The following is an 18,319-nucleotide window of genomic DNA, read 5'->3' on the forward strand; positions in this document are numbered from 1 at the left end:
CACTGCAGTGCACATCGATGGCCACAGGCCAGCACGCTCAGGTGTGCACTAGCATGGGAACAGCAAATACCTAGCAGGCCATACACAAGAAGCTAACATCAACAGCAGATGATTTCTTGGGGGCAGTACTTTTCCTTGCCTTTGGGTAACCTGTGGAGAAAGCCAACACCATGCAGCTACTACTCCACCTTTACTACCATTAGAGCACTGCTGAAATAACCATCTCATTACACACAGTAATGGAACTATTTTATTGTAAGCAAAACCAGTTTTTATATGACCAAGAAACCAGGACCTAAAGACTTTTTCAAAGAGCTACCCATGTAGAAAATGCTGTACTTAGAAATCAACTTGTACTTCCAGTTAGAGGGAAGGGGAAGAAAAAAAAACAGGCATGGAGTGTTACAAAAAGAAGCAAAAGCAAACCAAGAAGTAATCAGAAAAAAGCAGACCTCATGAATCAGGTGAAATCTGCCAATATCCTGGTCCTTCCAGACAACAGTCACTAGCTCCAATTCATAGTATTCCAAAGTAAAAGTGACTGCTTGTTCAAACTTTCTCAGTGTTTTCTGCTTACCAACTCCAGACATGCTGTTTGGCAAAGACAATCTACTAGTCCTCAGTGTGCTCTTCAGAACCATTTTTGCATTTCTTCTTCCAAAAACAAAAGAAAAAGAGAACACAAAGTAATGGACTACATATACTGCATCTCTTTTAGGGAAAAAGGACAAAAGGGGCAGGGGATGTGCGTCTGATGCAATCAGAAAGCTACGCAGACAACCCCTAGGCATCAGCATATCTGAGAAGGCTGGAGAAAGGCAGGCAACCATCTTCAGTACTCTGCATTGAAAGGGTATTCCTTGTGAGTTTTCCACCTGAAGGAAACCAAAGAGGAAAGATTATCTCATGCCTGAAGGACAATATATGAAGAAAGCTACCAAGGGAGGAGGCTGAACTGTGTGATAGCAGAGTGAGTGTTTTCCTTGGTGAGATGCTGCTGTTGTAAAGAAGAAAGATTCCCAAGTGCCTTCTGATGGTTGGGCTCTGACCACTTCAGGCAATATGACCTCAGTGCTTTGCAGGTGACTTATTCAAGCTTTCCTGGTTCACTGCCAGAAGACCTTATTTGCAGCCTTATTTGTATCTTGCTTTACACTTCCAAGTTGCCAATCATCATGTTACTTCTTGAGTGGTCAACCACTTTCCCAACTGTTCCTGAAGAACAGAGTCAGTTTTTATAATGCTTAAAAGGTCACAGCAAATCCCACAAGCAAAGCTGAGTATTGACATAAACTCCAATTCTTGATTTCTCCAACACAGACAAGACTGAGTAAACAGCCTCCTGTTGCAATTCCAGGTACAGCAAGTTTCCTGGAGACTGACCTGAATGTGATGTTTGCTTTATGCTCATTATGATTTGGTTCATAAATTCTCACTCCGGAAAGATATTTTGGGAATGACCCTTTGGAAGTTGACTTTGCATATCCTGGAATTTCAGCCAAGTCTAATATCTGTCATTTGTCATTTTATATTGACCTATGACATACTGATAACTTAATAGCTTGGAAAAAGAAAATACCACTGCTACTTACGAGGACATATCACAGGCTCTCCAGTTTCTGTTAAAGCTGAGAATAGTTGCCATCTCCTCTTTAGTCAACTCAAAGTCAAATATCTAGCAAGAGAAACAGCTGGAAATCAACCCTTTGAAGAAATCAGGATGTAAGCAACAACAACAAACAAAAAAACACAAACCAAACAAAAACACCACCCAAAAAAAAACCCCAAACAAACACCAAATCACAAAATTAAAGAGCAAGTCCACAGAGCAGGTGTGCTTATCTGCAGAAATGGCTGCTTTTATGAGGAGAGGAAGGAAAAAAAAAAATCAGAAGACAGCTCTGGATTTCTGAGATCCCACTAGCTGAAGAGGGGGGAAGAAAGTGGCAGAAAGAGGAAGGAGTTAAACCACCTCGAGTTGCAGTCACACATGCCAGCTGTTTAAAGAAGTTTGGAAAGCACTTAGCACAGCAGAATGCCTCCAGGCTCCATCTGTGAGAGATGCAGCTTCCTGTCCTCTTCCTAAGCAACACCTACAAGGCTTTCATATTCCACCCAATGCAAGTAAGTGTCTGCCAAAATCCTAATACTGGTTTTAGTCAGAACCACTGAATCAAGAGCAGCAACACTTTCTGGACACCAGAATTTGCTCTACATTGGTCTTCTGTGGTGTGCTACTGCACTCAGGCCCCAAGCACGCTATCAGATGACTCAGAACCCAACTGCTAAGGTTATCAGCATAGTGTTTCCAGAAGCTTTGTTGACTCTTATCACCTTAAGTGCGGGTAAACATGTAAAGAGTAAAAATTCAGTCCTCTTGCCTGAAGACTTCAGAAGAGTGAGGAAGGATGTCTGCTTGCTCCTCCTGGGAAAGCCCTGCTATCCCTGAGCATGCCATAGAGCCAGGTGGCTCCTGAGGACTCACCTGGAAGTTCTCCACAATGCGCTGTGGTGTGACAGACTTGGGAATCACAATCACATTTCTCTGGACCTGGAAGCGAAGGAGAACCTGCAAGCAGCATACACTGAATTAGAAGATGGCTCTTGTTGCTTCTAATGCTTATCTGCTGTAAGCTGTGCAATTCAGCAGAATGAACCCAGTTCTGCAGAGCTGCATTTCAAATCCTACCTGAAATCTAAGCAGCTAGTTCTGAAGTGCAGAGAAGGGGAGACCTACACAGAATGCCTCCTCTCTCCTCATCCATTTTACTGCCACTTGGTTCCTTCCCCATCTAGACTTTTAGTAGGCTATACAAGGGTTTACTTCTCTGCAACAGGACTTGAGATGGGAAGACTCAAACATCACAGCATCCATCAGTGCTGTTAACAGTCACAACAACCTTGCAAGCATGCATTGTGGGCCACGGAGTGGGGGGGAGGGAAGTGTTCCTACTTAATGTAGAAGAACACCACAGATGACAGGGAACAAAGAGCTAGCTTGTCCTTGACTCTGTCACTAGTACCTGCTGTACTGCATCTACCCACCTGTGCTGTGGTTTTGTTGTGCTTGGTTGCGATCTCTTTGATCTTGGGGTCATCCAGAAGGGAAGGATCCTCTGGCTTAGCCCTACACAGACAAAAGATCAATGACAAGAAACTCCCCATAGATCCAACCTAGCAAAGATCTGCATTTGGATGAATAATTAATGGTGCACTTGTACTCTCAGTTTCAAGCATGGCAGCTCCCCTGCAAAGCACAAAGCAATCTTACCATGGCCTGTCAGGAGAGCCAAGTGGACTGTAGGCTGTCACAGCAATCCCTTTGGACTGACAATACTTGATCAGCTTCTCCTGGGTAAGGTATGGATGACACTCAATCTGCCAACACAAGAACACAGAGATTGTCAGTGATCTAACTACTTTAATACCTTTCAGAGATTACTTCTTAATCAAATGCTGATTTTTCACAGAAATATTCAGGTTGGAAAAGACCCTCAGGATCACCAAGTCCAACCCAGAACCCTACTCCACAAGGTTCACCCCTAAACCATAGCCCCAAGCACCACATCCAAACCACCTTTAAACACATCCAGGGCTGGTGACTCCACCACCTCCCTGGGCAGCACATTCCAATCCCTGACCACTCCTGCAGTGAAAATATGTTTCCTGACATCCGGTCTAACCCTACCCAGTGCAGCTTGAGGCTGTTCCCTCTTGTTCTATCACTAATTACCTGTGAGAAGAGACCAGCACCAACCTCTCCACAATGTCCTTTCAGGTAGTTGTAGAGAACCATGAGGTCTCCCCTCAGCCTCTTCTTTCTCAAACTAACCATCCCCAGCTTCTTCAGTCACTGTCCATAAGATTTATTCTCCAGGCCCTTCACAGCCTCCTTGCCCTCCTCTGCACTGGCTCCAGCACCTCCATGTCTCCCAGAGCTGAGTACAAGGAGATAATCACCTCCCTACACCTGCTGGAGACATTTCTACCTTTGAGGCTCTGTGGGACTCTGTGCAGCCTCTATTTTCTGTTCAACCCTACCCCCATTCTACTAGCTACAGTAGTTCTCTCCTTTCATTGAAGGGTCCAAGGACTGCAACACCACTCCTTAGAGCTTTGCTGAACCAGCTCTCCATATGATCTCCAGCATATGACCAGCCACAAAACTGTTTAAATGAGACAGTTCAGTAAAATGCACACAAGAGAACTGTAAAATCCTAATGACAGGACAGCAGACCAGTAAGTACAAAGATCTCTTGTCAGCTGTAATTAAATAGACCATAATGTAGGGTTTGGTTTCTTTGATATAACTACCACATTAACTTCAACAGCAGTATTGTTTCAGTTACTGCTGTTTACTTGGTGTCAATATTCATGCTGAATACCTCCAGTCTGCAAACATTAAGAATGGCTAAGTGCTACAGGTTATAGACCTTCAGCTTACTGTTCACTATAGACTTGATAAACCAGAATATTATCTACCAACCCAACAGAAAACACACTCCTGAACAGAGGCTCCTGTATTCTGGCAAGACTTGCAGTAAGGGACAGGAATTATTTGTGTGTTAGGAGGCAGTGAATGAACACAAGAATTTGATACTTGGCATAGTGGCATTTTCAGGCTAGTTCCCTACCAGGAAGCACTTTTCTTTCAGCAGGCAACACCAAGAACCCTTTCGATTATGCTGTCATTTGAGCCTTCTGCAGGCTGCTGCTGCATTCAGAGGGAAGGCCCTGGACACTGGCAGGTGGAGCAAGAGAGTGCAAAACACAGGATCAGGTTGCAGCGTCGAGGTGCTTCATTTGTGGTTCTAGCTGCTTACTGGTAGTAGAAGCCTGCATAGTTGTTACCCTTCTGGGCTACGTTGGAAGATTAGACAGCAGGAAATGTAACTGAGGTTTTTGGGATAGATTATACACATTTATTTTGCTCCATTAACACAGATACTCAAGAGTAACAGAGCATCTGGTTATTTGCTTAGCTATTCAATAGGTAAAATTTGTGCAAAGTAAGTGAAACAAAGTCATTCTTACCTGTCCACTGGCACTCAAGTTGAAAAAGAAAACAAAACAACTTCTGAGCTGTATGATCTAGCCTTTCTTATAGAATCACAGAATGGCCCAGGCTGAAAGGGACCTCCAAAGCTCATCCAGTCCAACCTCCCAACAGTCAGCAGGGACATCCCCAACTACATCATCAGGCTGTCCAGGGCTTCATTGAGTCTTACCTTGAATACCTCCAGGGAAGGGGCCACAACCCCCTCCCTGGGCAACCTGTTCCACCCTCATAGTGAAGAGCTTCTTCCTGATATACAATCTAAATCTGCCCTTCTCTAGTTTGAAGCCATTGCCCCTCATCCTGTCACCACAGGCCCTTGTAAACAGTCTCTCTCCATCCTTCTTGTAGCCCCCTTCAGGTACTGGAAGGTTGCTCTTAGGTCTCCCTGAAGCCTCCTCTTCTCCACACTGAACACCCCCAGCTCCCTCAGCCTGTCCTCATAGCAGAGGTGCTCCAACCTCCCGATCATTTTCATGGCCCTCCTCTGGACCCTCTCCATCAGGTCCATGTCCTTCCTGTATTATGTTTGGACCAAGATGAAAAGCCTGCTGCATCTCAAGCTACTGCAAGCACATTGTGATGGGCACAGAGAGAGTCTGCAGTAAGCACTACCACTATTAGGCTAACTGCTAAATGTTAGTAACAGAAGCTTTCACTCTTGCAAGTAGGCTGTGAAGCACAGGAACTAAAGACCCACTGCTCTAAGCTTAACCTGATTACAGCAATCAGAGAGCATTTTGCAACTGTGAGAGATAGGTCAGTGACTTCTGTGCAAGAGACAAGGGTAATTATCAACTGCAGTGATAGTGACAATGAGGTGTGGCAGATGCTGAAAGGTACTATAAGACTACCAAGTATCCTAGAAGTACATTGGGACAGGTAATGAAAATACACCAGAGAATGAGGAATTTTGCACTTCTCAATGTTTCAGTTTTATGTTGAACAGACTTCCAGAGATCAATCCTATTGGCTTTCTCAGTAAAAAAAAAAACCCAAACAAACACAAACAAAAACAAACCAAGAAGTGTTCAAATTCTGTCAGTAGATATGCTCCAGTTACCACAACAAATTAACCAATCTTCTAATAAGGTATCAGTTACTATGACTGCAGAACTTCAAATGCCAGAGCAAACAAGGACAAGGCTAGATAAACCCCACAAGGTGCCATCTGGGGACCATCTCTCTTCAGCAGCTTACACCAGGCTATAACCATGTCAGGTTTGCAGGTGATGCCAAGCTGAGAGAAGACCAGTCAATACACTCAAGGCAGGGCTACCACTTCAGAGAGATTCACTGAAGAACAACAAACCAACAAACCTTGTAAAAATTCAGTAAGGCTTCACACAAAGCCCTGCACCTGGGATGGAAAGGCCCTGGCAGTAACACAGGCTGCAGCTTGACTACCTACAAAGGAACTATGCTAGAAATTATTCGTGGGCCGCAGTAGGGTGAGCTGAATGTGACTCAGTAGTGAGCCCTGGCAGCACAGACACAGCCAGTAAACTGTAGGAAGTGATCACCCGCCTCTACTCACCCCATGTCAGACCACCTTTGTAACACTGTGTCTCGTTTTCCCTTTCAGTATGTCATGAATTCAGTACAGGGCCACCAGGACAGCTGGGGGCTGGAAAACCTGCTGTACAGGGAAAGGCTGAGGCAGCTGGGCTTATCCAGCCTGGAAAAGGGAAGGCTTCAGGCTGCAGCTTTCCAATACCTAAAAGAAGGTCATCCAAACATAAGCCAAGCTCTTCAGTGGTCCATGGTGGGAGGTCAAGAGACAACAGGCATAAAGTGAGACTGAGTATAAGAAAACTCCCTCCCTCATATACCCAAGGCAAGGGGTCAGGCAGAGAAGCAGACTGTCTAAAGAGGCTGTGCCATCTTCATCCCTGCAGGTATTCAAGCTGTGTAAAGCTGTGGGCAACAGCTGAAGCTGCTCTGGGCCGTAACTAGCTCAGGCTATGACTAGCTTAGGCTGATTATCTCCCAAGGTCTCCTGCCACTCAAGTTTTCTTACGATTTTAGCCAAGTGCTCTCCATATACCTGGTCACTCCTACTCTAAAGCCTGCCTTGCAACTCCATTTCTTCATTCCTAACCCCCATTAAGCCTGTATGGCAGTTCATAAAGCATGCTCCTGTTCAATTCTCTCAGTCATAAGCAACAGGCCCTTGTATACACACAGTGAGTTTTAGTTTACTTTTAGAAAGTCCTTTAAAGCTCATCCAAGCTCCTCCTGCCCCCTGCAGCTCCCCCATCCAAAAAAAAAGGGAATTTTAGAGTTATTCCTTTGCCAGATTTCTAAACAGTAGTACAGAAATAGTAGTACATAAAAAAAAATGACCTTGCACATCCAGAAGTAGTTCAAGGATGAGACAGAACATGCTGTGTCTACTCCAGTGCCTTTTTATAAACCTTATTTCATAATGAGATTTTAGTAAGTCTTAAAAAAAAAAGCAAATCCAGCACCACCCAAACATTCACCTGCATTCACTTAGTTTACCTGATTAGTTGCAGGCTTGTACTTCAGTCCTGGCTTGTTCAGGATTCTTTCAATCTGCTCATGGTTAAAGTTGGAGATTCCAATTGCTTTTACAAGGCCAGCATCCACCAGCTCTTCCATGGCCTAACAGAAAGGAGTACAAAATCAGCATAGAGCATACACGACAGAGCCTGAAGAAAATGTTCTTCCCTGACATGGTTTATTTCCTACATGAAAACCAGAAATATTTTTATTTAAATTTTCAGAGCTCCAGTCAGAGGGGAAAAATGTACAGAGCATTGGTGTATTTGTGCCATCTCTCTCACTTCAAAGCTCCAAGACTCATTCTTTGAGACTGTGGTGTGGAAATTCACAGCAAGTTAGAAGTGGAAAGTAACGATACCAAATTATCCACTGTTTTACCAGTGAGTCCTTCCAAGTAGCTGTACACACATAAGACAATTTAGACTGCTGAAGGTAATGAAAACAAGAGACTGCCAAACCCAAACCCCACAATTCTGCTGCTGCTTACCTCCCAGGTCTGTCGAATATCTGTGTTGCTGGGTATAATGATGCCTTTGTCATCTGTGGGAAACAGCTCCTCTCCTGCCTGTCACCAACAAAGAAAATGCTTGAAACACTCTTTGGTGGGAAGTGAGGTTAACACATGCTAAAGACCATGACACTGCAAGCTCCTACTGCAGGGCATGCCAATACTCTTCAGTCTTTTCTTTTGCTTTCACATGAGATTTTTGCCCACAGCCATCCCAGTAAGGACAGATACTCCTGCTGGATACAGTGTCCTCTGGCTCATGAAAACAAATATGGTAAAACATAACTCTCCACTTATACAATCACAGCCAGTTTGCAAGTTTACTTTCTGGATCACGAAAATACACAATTCTTACATGGACATAATGAAGTGTAATAAGTATCCACTTAGGACCTGGAACATGCTTGGTCTGTACTGGACTAGACCTGCTGACAGGTCTTTCATGAGGAGATTCGTTGTTCAAGCTGCTGGCCTAGGGAATGTTGAAACAGCCCACGTCCCAGTCAGGACTACATGCCAGGTACCAACCTCATTCAGAACAGCTCTTTCCTACTGATACATTATTACACAACACATTTTACCTTTGATAGGTCTGTCCACATGAAGCTAATACTAAAAATACAGGTGCTATAAACCAGTTATCTCAGAAGTAACAAGCAGAAAGGAGATTTTGATCAGTCTCCAACAGAAGCCCTAAGCTTAGAAACACTCAGAGACATCAGTTCTTTTGCATGCAAGTCAGTCAAGGACTTAGGAACTAAAAAATGTCATTTTCTGAACTCTAAAGTCTGAGGAACACTAAGGCTCCCACAGCAAGGGTCAGCTCAATCTGTACTGTATTAAAGGACTCAGTGATTAAAGACAGAAATAGAAATCAGAAACACTCTCTTGTTCTGTGATTCTGTAACATGCAGAGGCAAGAATTTCTGTTGGGCAGCAAAGCCTAGCCCTCCTTCCCACAGAGGGAACCATATCACTGTCAGTTGGGCATACTTTGTGGAAGACAGCACATGGGCAATAATCAAAAGGAGAGCAACATAACTTATGTTTGCAGCATGGGAACCTGCCTGTAGTTCAAAGTCTTCATTTTCCACAGTCAAAGAGGCAGAGGATGCTGTACAAGCAGGAATCTACAGACTGGCTCACATGGCCAGAACAAAGCTGAGCATCAGAGCAATAGTACAGAAGAGACTCATGATGATCTTTATCAGTTGGAGCAACTACTGGGCTGTAAAGCCCTAGAGCTCTTCAGAGCTGCCAGTCACAAAAGACAAAGCCAAAGGGATTGCTATTACTGTACCTTAAAACCAAAAGGCCAGTGGATGAGGTAGAGATCCAAGTAATCCAGTTTCAGGGCAGCAAGGGTTTTCTGGCAGGCTCCTTTCACCAGAGACTTTTCATGAAATGTGCACCACAACTAGAGACAAGAAAGCCAAAGGCACACCATGACTTCCTAGGTTAAACCCCTTCTGTCCTGTTCAGGAGAGTGCCTGTTCCCTTTGGAACTAGGTGATTCTACTGATTTTGAAACAGGGCTTGCTCTGTGAGCACAACCACCCTGTGAGGCTGAGGGCACTATGCACAGAGGTAGCACAAGTGGCAGTGTTAAGGCAGACAGCAGAAGCAGTTTGGTTTCGTTAAGACTTACTTTAAAAACCACCTACTAGAAGGTCAGCGTAAGTTAACAGCAGGAAAAGTTTGAAACATCACCTATACCAGTGATACACACTTTGTTTTACCTCGTGTAGAGAATTATGCAAAGCCAGAAACTTGACTCAGGAGTGACAAGTAAGAGCTACATTGTTCCATGCTGCACCACAGAGTAAGAAAGTAAGGAACTTGGAGGTTACTACAAAAACACCTCAATGTATATTGGCATCCTAGCCACCAGATCCATACCTTACTGACAATGAAGAGGTCCTCTCGTTTCACAACACCTTCCTTGATTTTTTGCTGGATCCCTTCCCCTACTTCATTTTCATTCTGATAGACGTAGGCACAGTCTAAGTGGCGGTACCCAGCATCAATGGCAGCCATCACTGCAGCTGTTACCTGCCCTGGTGGAGACTGAAAAAAAATAACATTCAAGAAACTCCAACCAATTTTTATCTTGTTTTTCTTGCAAGATAAAAATTAAGAAAAAGGACCCTCCTAAAGCAATCCCCCAATTAAAATAAAGCACAACCCCCCCAAACATTAAAGTACCAAAAAGACACCCAGTCTTCCTTGCAGCATTCCTGAATCTGTTTACATCTTGAATGCAGGCTCCTGACCTCAAAGCCAGTCTCCAGACAGAATCATAGAATTGTCAGGGTTGGAAGGGACCTCAAGGATCATCCAGTTCCAACCCCCCTGCCATGGACAGGGACACCTCACACTAGATTAGGTTGCTCAGAGCCACATCCAGCCTGGCTGCAAAAAAGTCCAGGGATGAGGCTTCCACCACCTCCCTGGGCAACCTGTGCCAGTGTCCCACCACCCTCATAGCGAGAGACTTCTTCCTAACATCCAATCTGAATTTACCGATTTCTAGTTTTAACATTTCCCCTAGTCCTGTCTCTACCTGACACCCTAAAAAGTCTCTCCCCAGCTTTCTTGTAGGCCCCCTTCAAATACTGGAAGGCCACAGTAAGGTCTCCTTGGAGCCTTCTCTTCTCCAGACTGAATAGCTCCAACTCTTTCAGTCTGTCCTCATAGGAGGCATCCCCCTGTCACCTCAACCCCCGGCTGGGCTCAGCCCAGCAGCTTTGCAGAACTGTGACTCCAACAACGCGACAGTGCTCCGGAGCCAGGCTAAAGACTCCTCGTCTCCTCGCACTCTTTCTAAGAGCGGAAATCCCCAGCAGCCAGCCTGGGGAATTCACCACAGCTAAGGAGCCACGGCGACGCGAGTCTCTGGGCTGAGCCTTCGCAGTGCAGGAGCTTCGGCTGCTGCCAGAGGGCAGCGGGCAGGGACGACCCTCGGTGCCAGAGGCCACAGACAGCATGCCCATTCCGAGAGGGAAACCGCGGCCACGGTATCAGTGGTGCCGGCAGTGTTCCCCCATGGGCCTGGGGTGTCGAGAAGGACGAGGCCCAAACCGGGCTACGCTCCGGCATCAGCGACCATAGCTACGTCTCCAGGGCCCCGGCCGCCCCCGGCCGCACTCCCTGCCGCTCCTCCCAGTGCCAGGCCAGGGAAAGGGCACCCGTCCCTCGCGGACAAGGGCAGGACGAAGACCGGGCTCGGGCTAGGCACAACAGTCAGCTGCAACCACCCTCCTGCCAGCAGCGCCCTTACCTTCCATGTGCCTAGCCCAAGGATAGGCATCTTGGCGCCGGTGTTCAGCTGCACGTAAGTCGCCATAGCCTCGAACGCCACACGGTAACACAACCGACCAGAATTGCTGCTGGCACAGCGCCTTTAATAACGGCCAGGCCTGCCCCGCCCCTCCCCGGCGCGGAGCGGAGCGAGGGGATGGAGGGGCGGTGCCGGCGCTGTAGGGCTGACGGTAGTTGCGGGGCCGGGCGCCGAGCAGAGCTCTGGCTTCTGTCAGATTGGCTTAAACCAAGGCTGCACCAGCCTTACGAGAGGCGTTTAGCGTACGCTGCTCAGCCCTGTCTCCGTACCTGACTGCTAGCCCTCCCTCCGCAGCACCTCGGTTCCTTGACCTCAGCCGTATCCGGGATGAGGGTGTCTGAGGTGTATTCTGGCGCTCTAAGAGATGTTTGCAGCCTGTGTGCCTCAAGCCAAGGAAGAGCTGAGCCCTTTGCTGGAGCAGCACCACGGCAGGGGTAGTGACCTGGGAAGCTCCCTCTTGTAGGAGCCTTGTGACCCGGCTTAGTGATACAGTGAGAGGCTTCGAGAAAATTCGGTCTGGCTGGCTTGTGACTGGGGAGAGCCCATTCCCTACACCAGACAGGAGTAATGCAGCTTTCCCTTCACAGGAAACTGAGCTGTGGCTTAGGAGTAATTTAGGATAAAGAGATTTTTTTTTATATATATAAATATTTGGATGTTGGGAGAGGTTTTTTTATTTCAGTGTTTTGGAAGTTGCAGAAGAGGAACAGTGACTTTTTAATGAATAGCATAATGATGCAACTGTCCCTCTGTGTTCAGGGAGGTGCTGAAGGCATTTTAGAATGAAATGCATGATTGTAATCATACTTTTTAGGTGGCCAGTAACCTCACATCAGAAACTGGTTTTGACATTTGCTGCAGACAAGTGTCCGCTGTTCTCCTGAGAAGGTTGCAGTGCAGTGGAAAAAACCCAGGCTTGCCTGGGAGGCTTTGCTGCTTACTCACATATGGAGGAGTTACCTCAGGTGTGAGTGTTTGCTATGGGTGCCTCCCATGGAAGAGGCCCCTGCTCTCTGCTGCTGAGTGGTTTTTTGCTCCATTTAACTAAGGGAAGGCAAGGTAATTGGTTTTCCTCCTTAATGTCCCTCCTGTCTTGTGTCAGTGCCATCAGCCATCCCCGGCAGGATGCGATGTGTTTTCATGTGTATCATGAAACTGTTATGTAACTCTGTTCTTATCTCTTACTGTTCGGGTTTGGTTTTCCCTGGTGGTTGCTTGTCAGAAAGATGTTTCCATCTCATCACAAGAGGCTTCAGGCAGAAGTTCTGTATTTTTGTTTTTGCTGTTTGCTCTTGTGAGGGAGACTTTCCCCTCACAGCCATGAGGCAAGCTGGCTTTCCGCTGTTTGCCTCTCCTGAAGGTCCTGTGGGAGCCATCACATGGTGGCAGGGCCTTGGAGGAAGAAGTACTGCCTGTGTCATGGGGTGGCAGCTAGCCTGGTGTAATCTTCTGTGCTGTGTCCTTGATAACATGGCCAGCTGCTTATTTGCAGTGACTGTTGGTGATGAGGAACTGTGTGTGGGAGGAGGGGTTTTTGATGGTTTTCTTTTTTTTGTTGCTTAACTTGATCCATGTGCAAGGTTTTGCACTGAAACAGGATGTGTAGTATCATGAGGTTTTTTTGTTCTGTTTTGCTGACACTTAGTAACTAATTTCATCACAAGTTGTGACTTTGGAGAGCAGCAGTGTTTGGCATCTGAGGAGAACTGGGGCTAAAATAATGGAAGTGGATCTTGGTGGAGGCAAGTCTTTACTAGCAGAGACCCTGCAGCCTGCCAAAAAAACCCCAAAGTACAGAGGTGACAGAGTTGTAAGGTGCATTCCTCTCTGCTTGTAAGGGATTGAGCTGCAGGAGTCTGCAGCTTTAGGGCTACCAAACAGATACAGGCAGTTTTGAGGTGAAGACATGAAGGTTTTAAGCCTGAATCCCTGGGAAGAGCAGTGGGAATTCCTGCCTCACACGGGACCATTAAAAAGGGACGTTTATTTTGCTCAGTGGGATGCTCCAGTTCAGCTTCTGGATGCCAGGAAACAGATCTGAGGATCTTGGCTGAACCTGACTGTAAAAGACCTTGGCCTCTTTTCCACCCTGAGCTCAAAACAAGCCAGCAGCCTGTCTTGGTGGTTCTCCCATCTTATCAGAGTTGATGAGGGTTTTTATCCTCACACCGGTGTTTGTCCATTAATTCTATCTGCTTAAAAAAACAGCCCTAGGCATGGCCAAGTGCCATGGAGGTGCTCCCACTGCTGGGTGGAAGGGCAGGTTTACGCTGGAAGGGGAGACGTGGGCAGGCGGAAACTACAAACTGCCCCAGGCTGGTCGGAACCAGTTCCAGCTGGCTCTGAAACTGGGGCTGCCACCTGGGGCACTGCAGCTCCAGCAGGTGGGAAGAGCCTGCATGGCCCTCCCAGTCCTCTGGCCAGGGAAGAAGGAAGGCAGCACCTCACCTGGAAGGGGCTGGCTGCTGAGGGGCATGGGCCACTCCCAACCATGGGGACAGCAAGCTCTCCAAAGTCATAACTTGTGATGAAATTGGTTACTAACTGTCAGCAAATAACTGGGACTGAATGGTGAAGGGAAGAATCAGGCACCAAGCTCCATGCTCAGCAGAGGGATTGGGATGGAGTAAACTGAGGTGAAAATGGAGGAAGCAGAACGGAGGACAGGGAGGGGATTGGTGTTTGGTTTACCCAGAGGCTGGGGAAGGTGGGAGGAGAAAGACATTTACTGTGTTCTTTCCTGCTCCCTCAGTACCTGAATTGGTGAAGTTTGTGTTAACTGGTGATAAATCAGTTTCTGTTACCCTGTGATGAGACTGCTTTGCCTGAGCTGTTAGAGAATATCTGTGACACCCAGCCCTGTCAAGGCCCGGAACTGGAGTAATGGAAGGACTGTGGCAAGAGCCATGAACCACAACCATGGTGGTGGAAGTGACACAGCCAGTGTACGTCCAAGGGTGAGTGTAGACAGTGTGTGAACAGCTAGAGAAAGGAGGGACCTGGGGGGACCATTGCTGGGTGGGAAGGTGGTTGGGAAGAGACAGACATGTGCTTCCTCCAAGCCCATGTGCCAGTGCTCTGGTGTAGTGCTGTCTCTGCATGCAGGATCCAAAAGCAGTGGTTGGGAAGCCACAGAGGGGGTTTGGCTGTGAAACATGGGGAGAGAGGTGTGCTACTGTGATGCAGTTGTGTGATGGGGCTTGCCATGAGCTGCTAATGGGTCTGCAGAGAGACTAAAGACCACTTAGCAGAGCAGGGGAGTCAGGCTGATGATATTTGTTGGAGTATCTTCCTTTAGCAAGTGCTCAGGATGGAGGGGAGGCTCTTGATCAGAAGTGAGCAATAGTTGAATCGTCTGGTGGGAAAGCTGTGTCAGGGAGGCCAGGCTGCAGTTGCAGGAGCAGCAAGTGGTCTTAAAGTGATTGACTCAGAGGGAGATCCTGACGTCTCTGAAGAAAAACAGGACTGATGGCAACATGAAAACAAAGCCCTCCAGGCAGTCTGAGTTGCAAGGTTAAGCAGGCCTGTGGAGATGAGAGTGCTGCTCCTCAAAGTGTGGGCACTCTCATGACAGTCCTTTGATCAGAATGAAATTACAGAAATGCTTAACACTTGCAGCAGCTGGTGTCCCCACAGTGGCTGTGACAGTGCTGGGAAGCTGGAGCAAAAAGGATATGGCTTTTTGTCTGGAAGAGCAGAGTTCTGGGCAGTTTTGGCTCTCTGCTGCTTGCAAGCACTGCACTGCACAAGGGAGGAAGATTTTTAGGATCTGCTAGTGAAGGGTTGTGTGGAGCAATGCCCCAATTCTGCTGATCTCACAGATGAGACACCCCACAGAGGGACTGGGAAGAAGGAGGTAATCAACTGCAGTTACTTGGACTGCAGCATTGTGTTTGCAGGCAAAGGGGAAGGGATCCTGAAAAAACGGGGATCACTGTGCTGTGGCCTGAGAGCTCCAAGGTCTGAGCCCAGTTATTGGCACCCCTCTGGTATTGTCGCATAAGCTGGTGGGACATCAAGGAGTGTCTTGTATGTGTTGTTCTGGAGTAAGCATGCCAGAAGATGGACAGGAGATTAGCAGCATGGCCAAGGATAATCTTAGGCATCAAGCAGTATGGCTGACTTTGGAAAAAGTTTTAGAAAGGTGAAAAGAATGTGAAGATTGTTGTGGTGTTGATCTTTTATAATTTTGTCTGCTGGGGAAGGGGGAGCTTTGTGATGGTGAAATGTTAATTAAACTAGTCTGGTCTGCCAGGAACAAGGGATGGAGTTTTCATTAACATTGTGATGATATTAAAGGTAGAGTTTATCTAAGGGTCAAAAACTTAATCTATCTTTCAGTGAGGTGAAGGGTGGAATGTAAAGGACACAAATTGCAGAGGGTGTTGAGGGATAGCAGTGCTGACCTGTTTGGAGACCATGGACTGCTTGGTGCCAGTCAGCACCAATTCCAGCTACCTCTGACACTGATATTAACACCCTGTCTCGTGCCAAAATGTAAGGCCCCAGTGCCACTGGGTGACCCTCAGTGGAGAAGATGTACCACTGAAAAGAGTGGTTTAAACCTTTGCCTCTCCCTGCACCGCAGTAAATGCTGTGACTTTGCTGCCCTATGAAAATCTGTGTTTGGTCTCAGCAGAGCTGTCCCACCTCAGCCTGGGTATTGCTAGGGGGGAGGCGGGGGGGTGGTTATAGGCTGCTTCTTTCAGAAAGCTGTGAAGCAGATGGTCTTGGATTACAGGGTTGTGAATGAAAGTGGAAATTATGGAAAGGGAGTCCTGCCTCATTTCATGAACAAAGGTTCGACTATTCTCCTATGAAACCCAATGCACAACTTTATGATTATGTGTTTGGTCACCTGCCCAGTAGGAGGAAACAAAGGTGACACAGCCACAAAAAGCAAATACCTCCTCATCTAGCCTGCTGGCGTTAAAGGAACTTGGTTTTGATGTTACAGAATCACAGAATTAACCAGGTTGGAAAAGACCTTCAAGGTCATTGAGTCCAACCTGTCATCCAACACCATCTAACCAACTAAACCATGGCACTAAATGCCTCATCCAGGCTTTCTTTAAACACTTCAAGGGACAGTGACTCCACCACCTCCCTGGGCACCACGTTCTGATGGCCAATCTCTCTTTCTGTGAAGAATTTCCTCCTCACATCCAGCCTAAACCTCCCCTGGTGCAGCTTGAGTCTGTGTCCTCTCATTCTGCCACTGGTTGCCTGGGAGAAGAGACCAACCCCCACCTGGCTACAGCCTCCCTTCAGGTAGTTGTAGATGGCAATAAGGTCTCCCCTGTGCCTCCTCTTCTCCAGGCTAAACACCCCCAGCTCCCTCAGCCTCTCCTCACAGGGCTGTGCTCCAGACCCCTCCCCAGCTTTGTTGCCCTTCCCTGGACACGTTCAAACAGCTCAAAATCTTTCTTGAACTGTTGCTTTGAGCTTGAGTGTTATGTGAAAAGGAGGTTTCGAAGTCTGTTCTTTGAGCCCTTCTCTGCACATGTCCCCTGTGCTCCAGATTGGGTGTTTGTAGCAGGGGCGTGGGGGTCACAGGTGCCCAGATCTGCTGGAACTTGTGTCTGCACCGTGCCTTTGGGGACTGGCATCTGCCATGGGCAGATAGGCTAAAGGGGTCGGTGGGCTTAGGCCTTCCCACTCCGCTGTTGGGGTGAGCAAGCTGTGGGAGGGCTTGGGGCCCTGGGGCTGTGGGTCTGGGGCCCTGGTGGGAATGTGGGTCTGTGGGTAGAGATGGTTGGTCCTGTGTTCCCAGGCAAACTGGCCCCCGAGGCCAGCGGTTTGGGCTCGGCACTGTGGGGCTGAGCTTCCTTTGCAGACGGTTGGGTTGTGTGGGGTGTGAAATGTCCCCAGAGCTGCTGTGGGCTGCAGCTGGAGTTCGGGGGCTGGCTGCCGGCAGAGACGGGGCAAAGGGCTCCTCTGAGGGCTGGCTGCCCTCTGGTGGCCGCCAGGGAAAGTGCCGAGCACGGGGCATCCATGTCCCCAAAGGGCAGCTGGCTGCAGTCCGCACCTCAGCTCACAGGAGAGAGGATGCAGGAGCTCTGGGGAGCCTAAACAGAGCGAGTTAGGTCTGACCCAGGGGCAATTCCCGCCGTGGGCGCATGGATTGTGCTGAAGGCTGCTGTCTTGTTAGCTCAAATCTCTTGGCTGTGACTGGAGCTTACAAGCTGGCTATGAGTGGATACAGAATCACAGAATTAGGGAAACATTCAGGTTGGAAAAGAACCTCAGGATCACTAAGTCCAACCCAGAACCCTACTCTACAAGGTTCACCCCTAAACACATCCTGGGTTGGTGACTCCACCACCTCCCTGGGCAGCTCATTCCAATGTCTGACCACTCTTTCCAAGAATTTTTTTCCCCTACTGTCCAGTCTAACCTTGCCCTGTGAGAGCTTGAGGCCATTCCTTCTTGTTCTATTGCTAATTACCTGTGAGAAGAGACCAACACCAACTTCTCCACAATATCCATTCAGGTAGTTGTAGAGAGCCATGAGGTCTCCCCTCAGCCTCCTCTTTTTCAAACTAAAAATCTGTGCTGGTTTGGGGCCAGACAGATCGTCTCTTGCCCCGAAAGGGACAAAAGAATGAGACTCACACAAACGGATTGGAGAGTGATGGAAAGTTTAAATGGAAAAGCAATTGGTGAAGCTACAGAAAAAACTGCAAACTACAAAGCATAGTGACAAAGAGTATCCCAAAGCGTACAGAACCCCTCACAGAATTCCCAAAAGCTTCCCAATCCTTCCCTTCTTCCCACCTGAGGGTAAACCCAAACCCCCCAGGGCTCTTTCTTCCCCCTCCTGCTGCTAGGCAAGTCTCAGGCTGGCCAGGTCTGAGACTGCCCCCCCCTCCATTCTCCTCCTGGC

General features: G+C 47.6%; 1 protein-coding gene across 1 annotated transcript; it reads right to left on the reverse strand.

The window, feature by feature from the left end:
- Positions 1-264: 264 nt before the first annotated feature.
- On the reverse strand, positions 265-11,448 carry LOC128980319 (aldo-keto reductase family 1 member B1-like). Its single transcript, XM_054398782.1, has 10 exons — positions 11,374-11,448; positions 9,993-10,160; positions 9,394-9,510; positions 8,073-8,150; positions 7,562-7,684; positions 3,272-3,378; positions 3,046-3,127; positions 2,486-2,569; positions 1,593-1,675; positions 265-875 (listed from the first exon to the last, which is right to left on the reverse strand). The coding sequence occupies exons 1-10, from the start codon at positions 11,437-11,439 to the stop codon at positions 833-835; spliced, it is 951 nt and encodes a 316-aa protein (XP_054254757.1). The 5' UTR covers positions 11,440-11,448; the 3' UTR covers positions 265-832.
- Positions 11,449-18,319: the final 6,871 nt, after the last annotated feature.

Source organism: Indicator indicator, unplaced genomic scaffold (genome assembly GCF_027791375.1).
Source record: "Indicator indicator isolate 239-I01 unplaced genomic scaffold, UM_Iind_1.1 iindUn_scaffold_109, whole genome shotgun sequence".
Taxonomy (NCBI): domain Eukaryota; kingdom Metazoa; phylum Chordata; class Aves; order Piciformes; family Indicatoridae; genus Indicator; species Indicator indicator.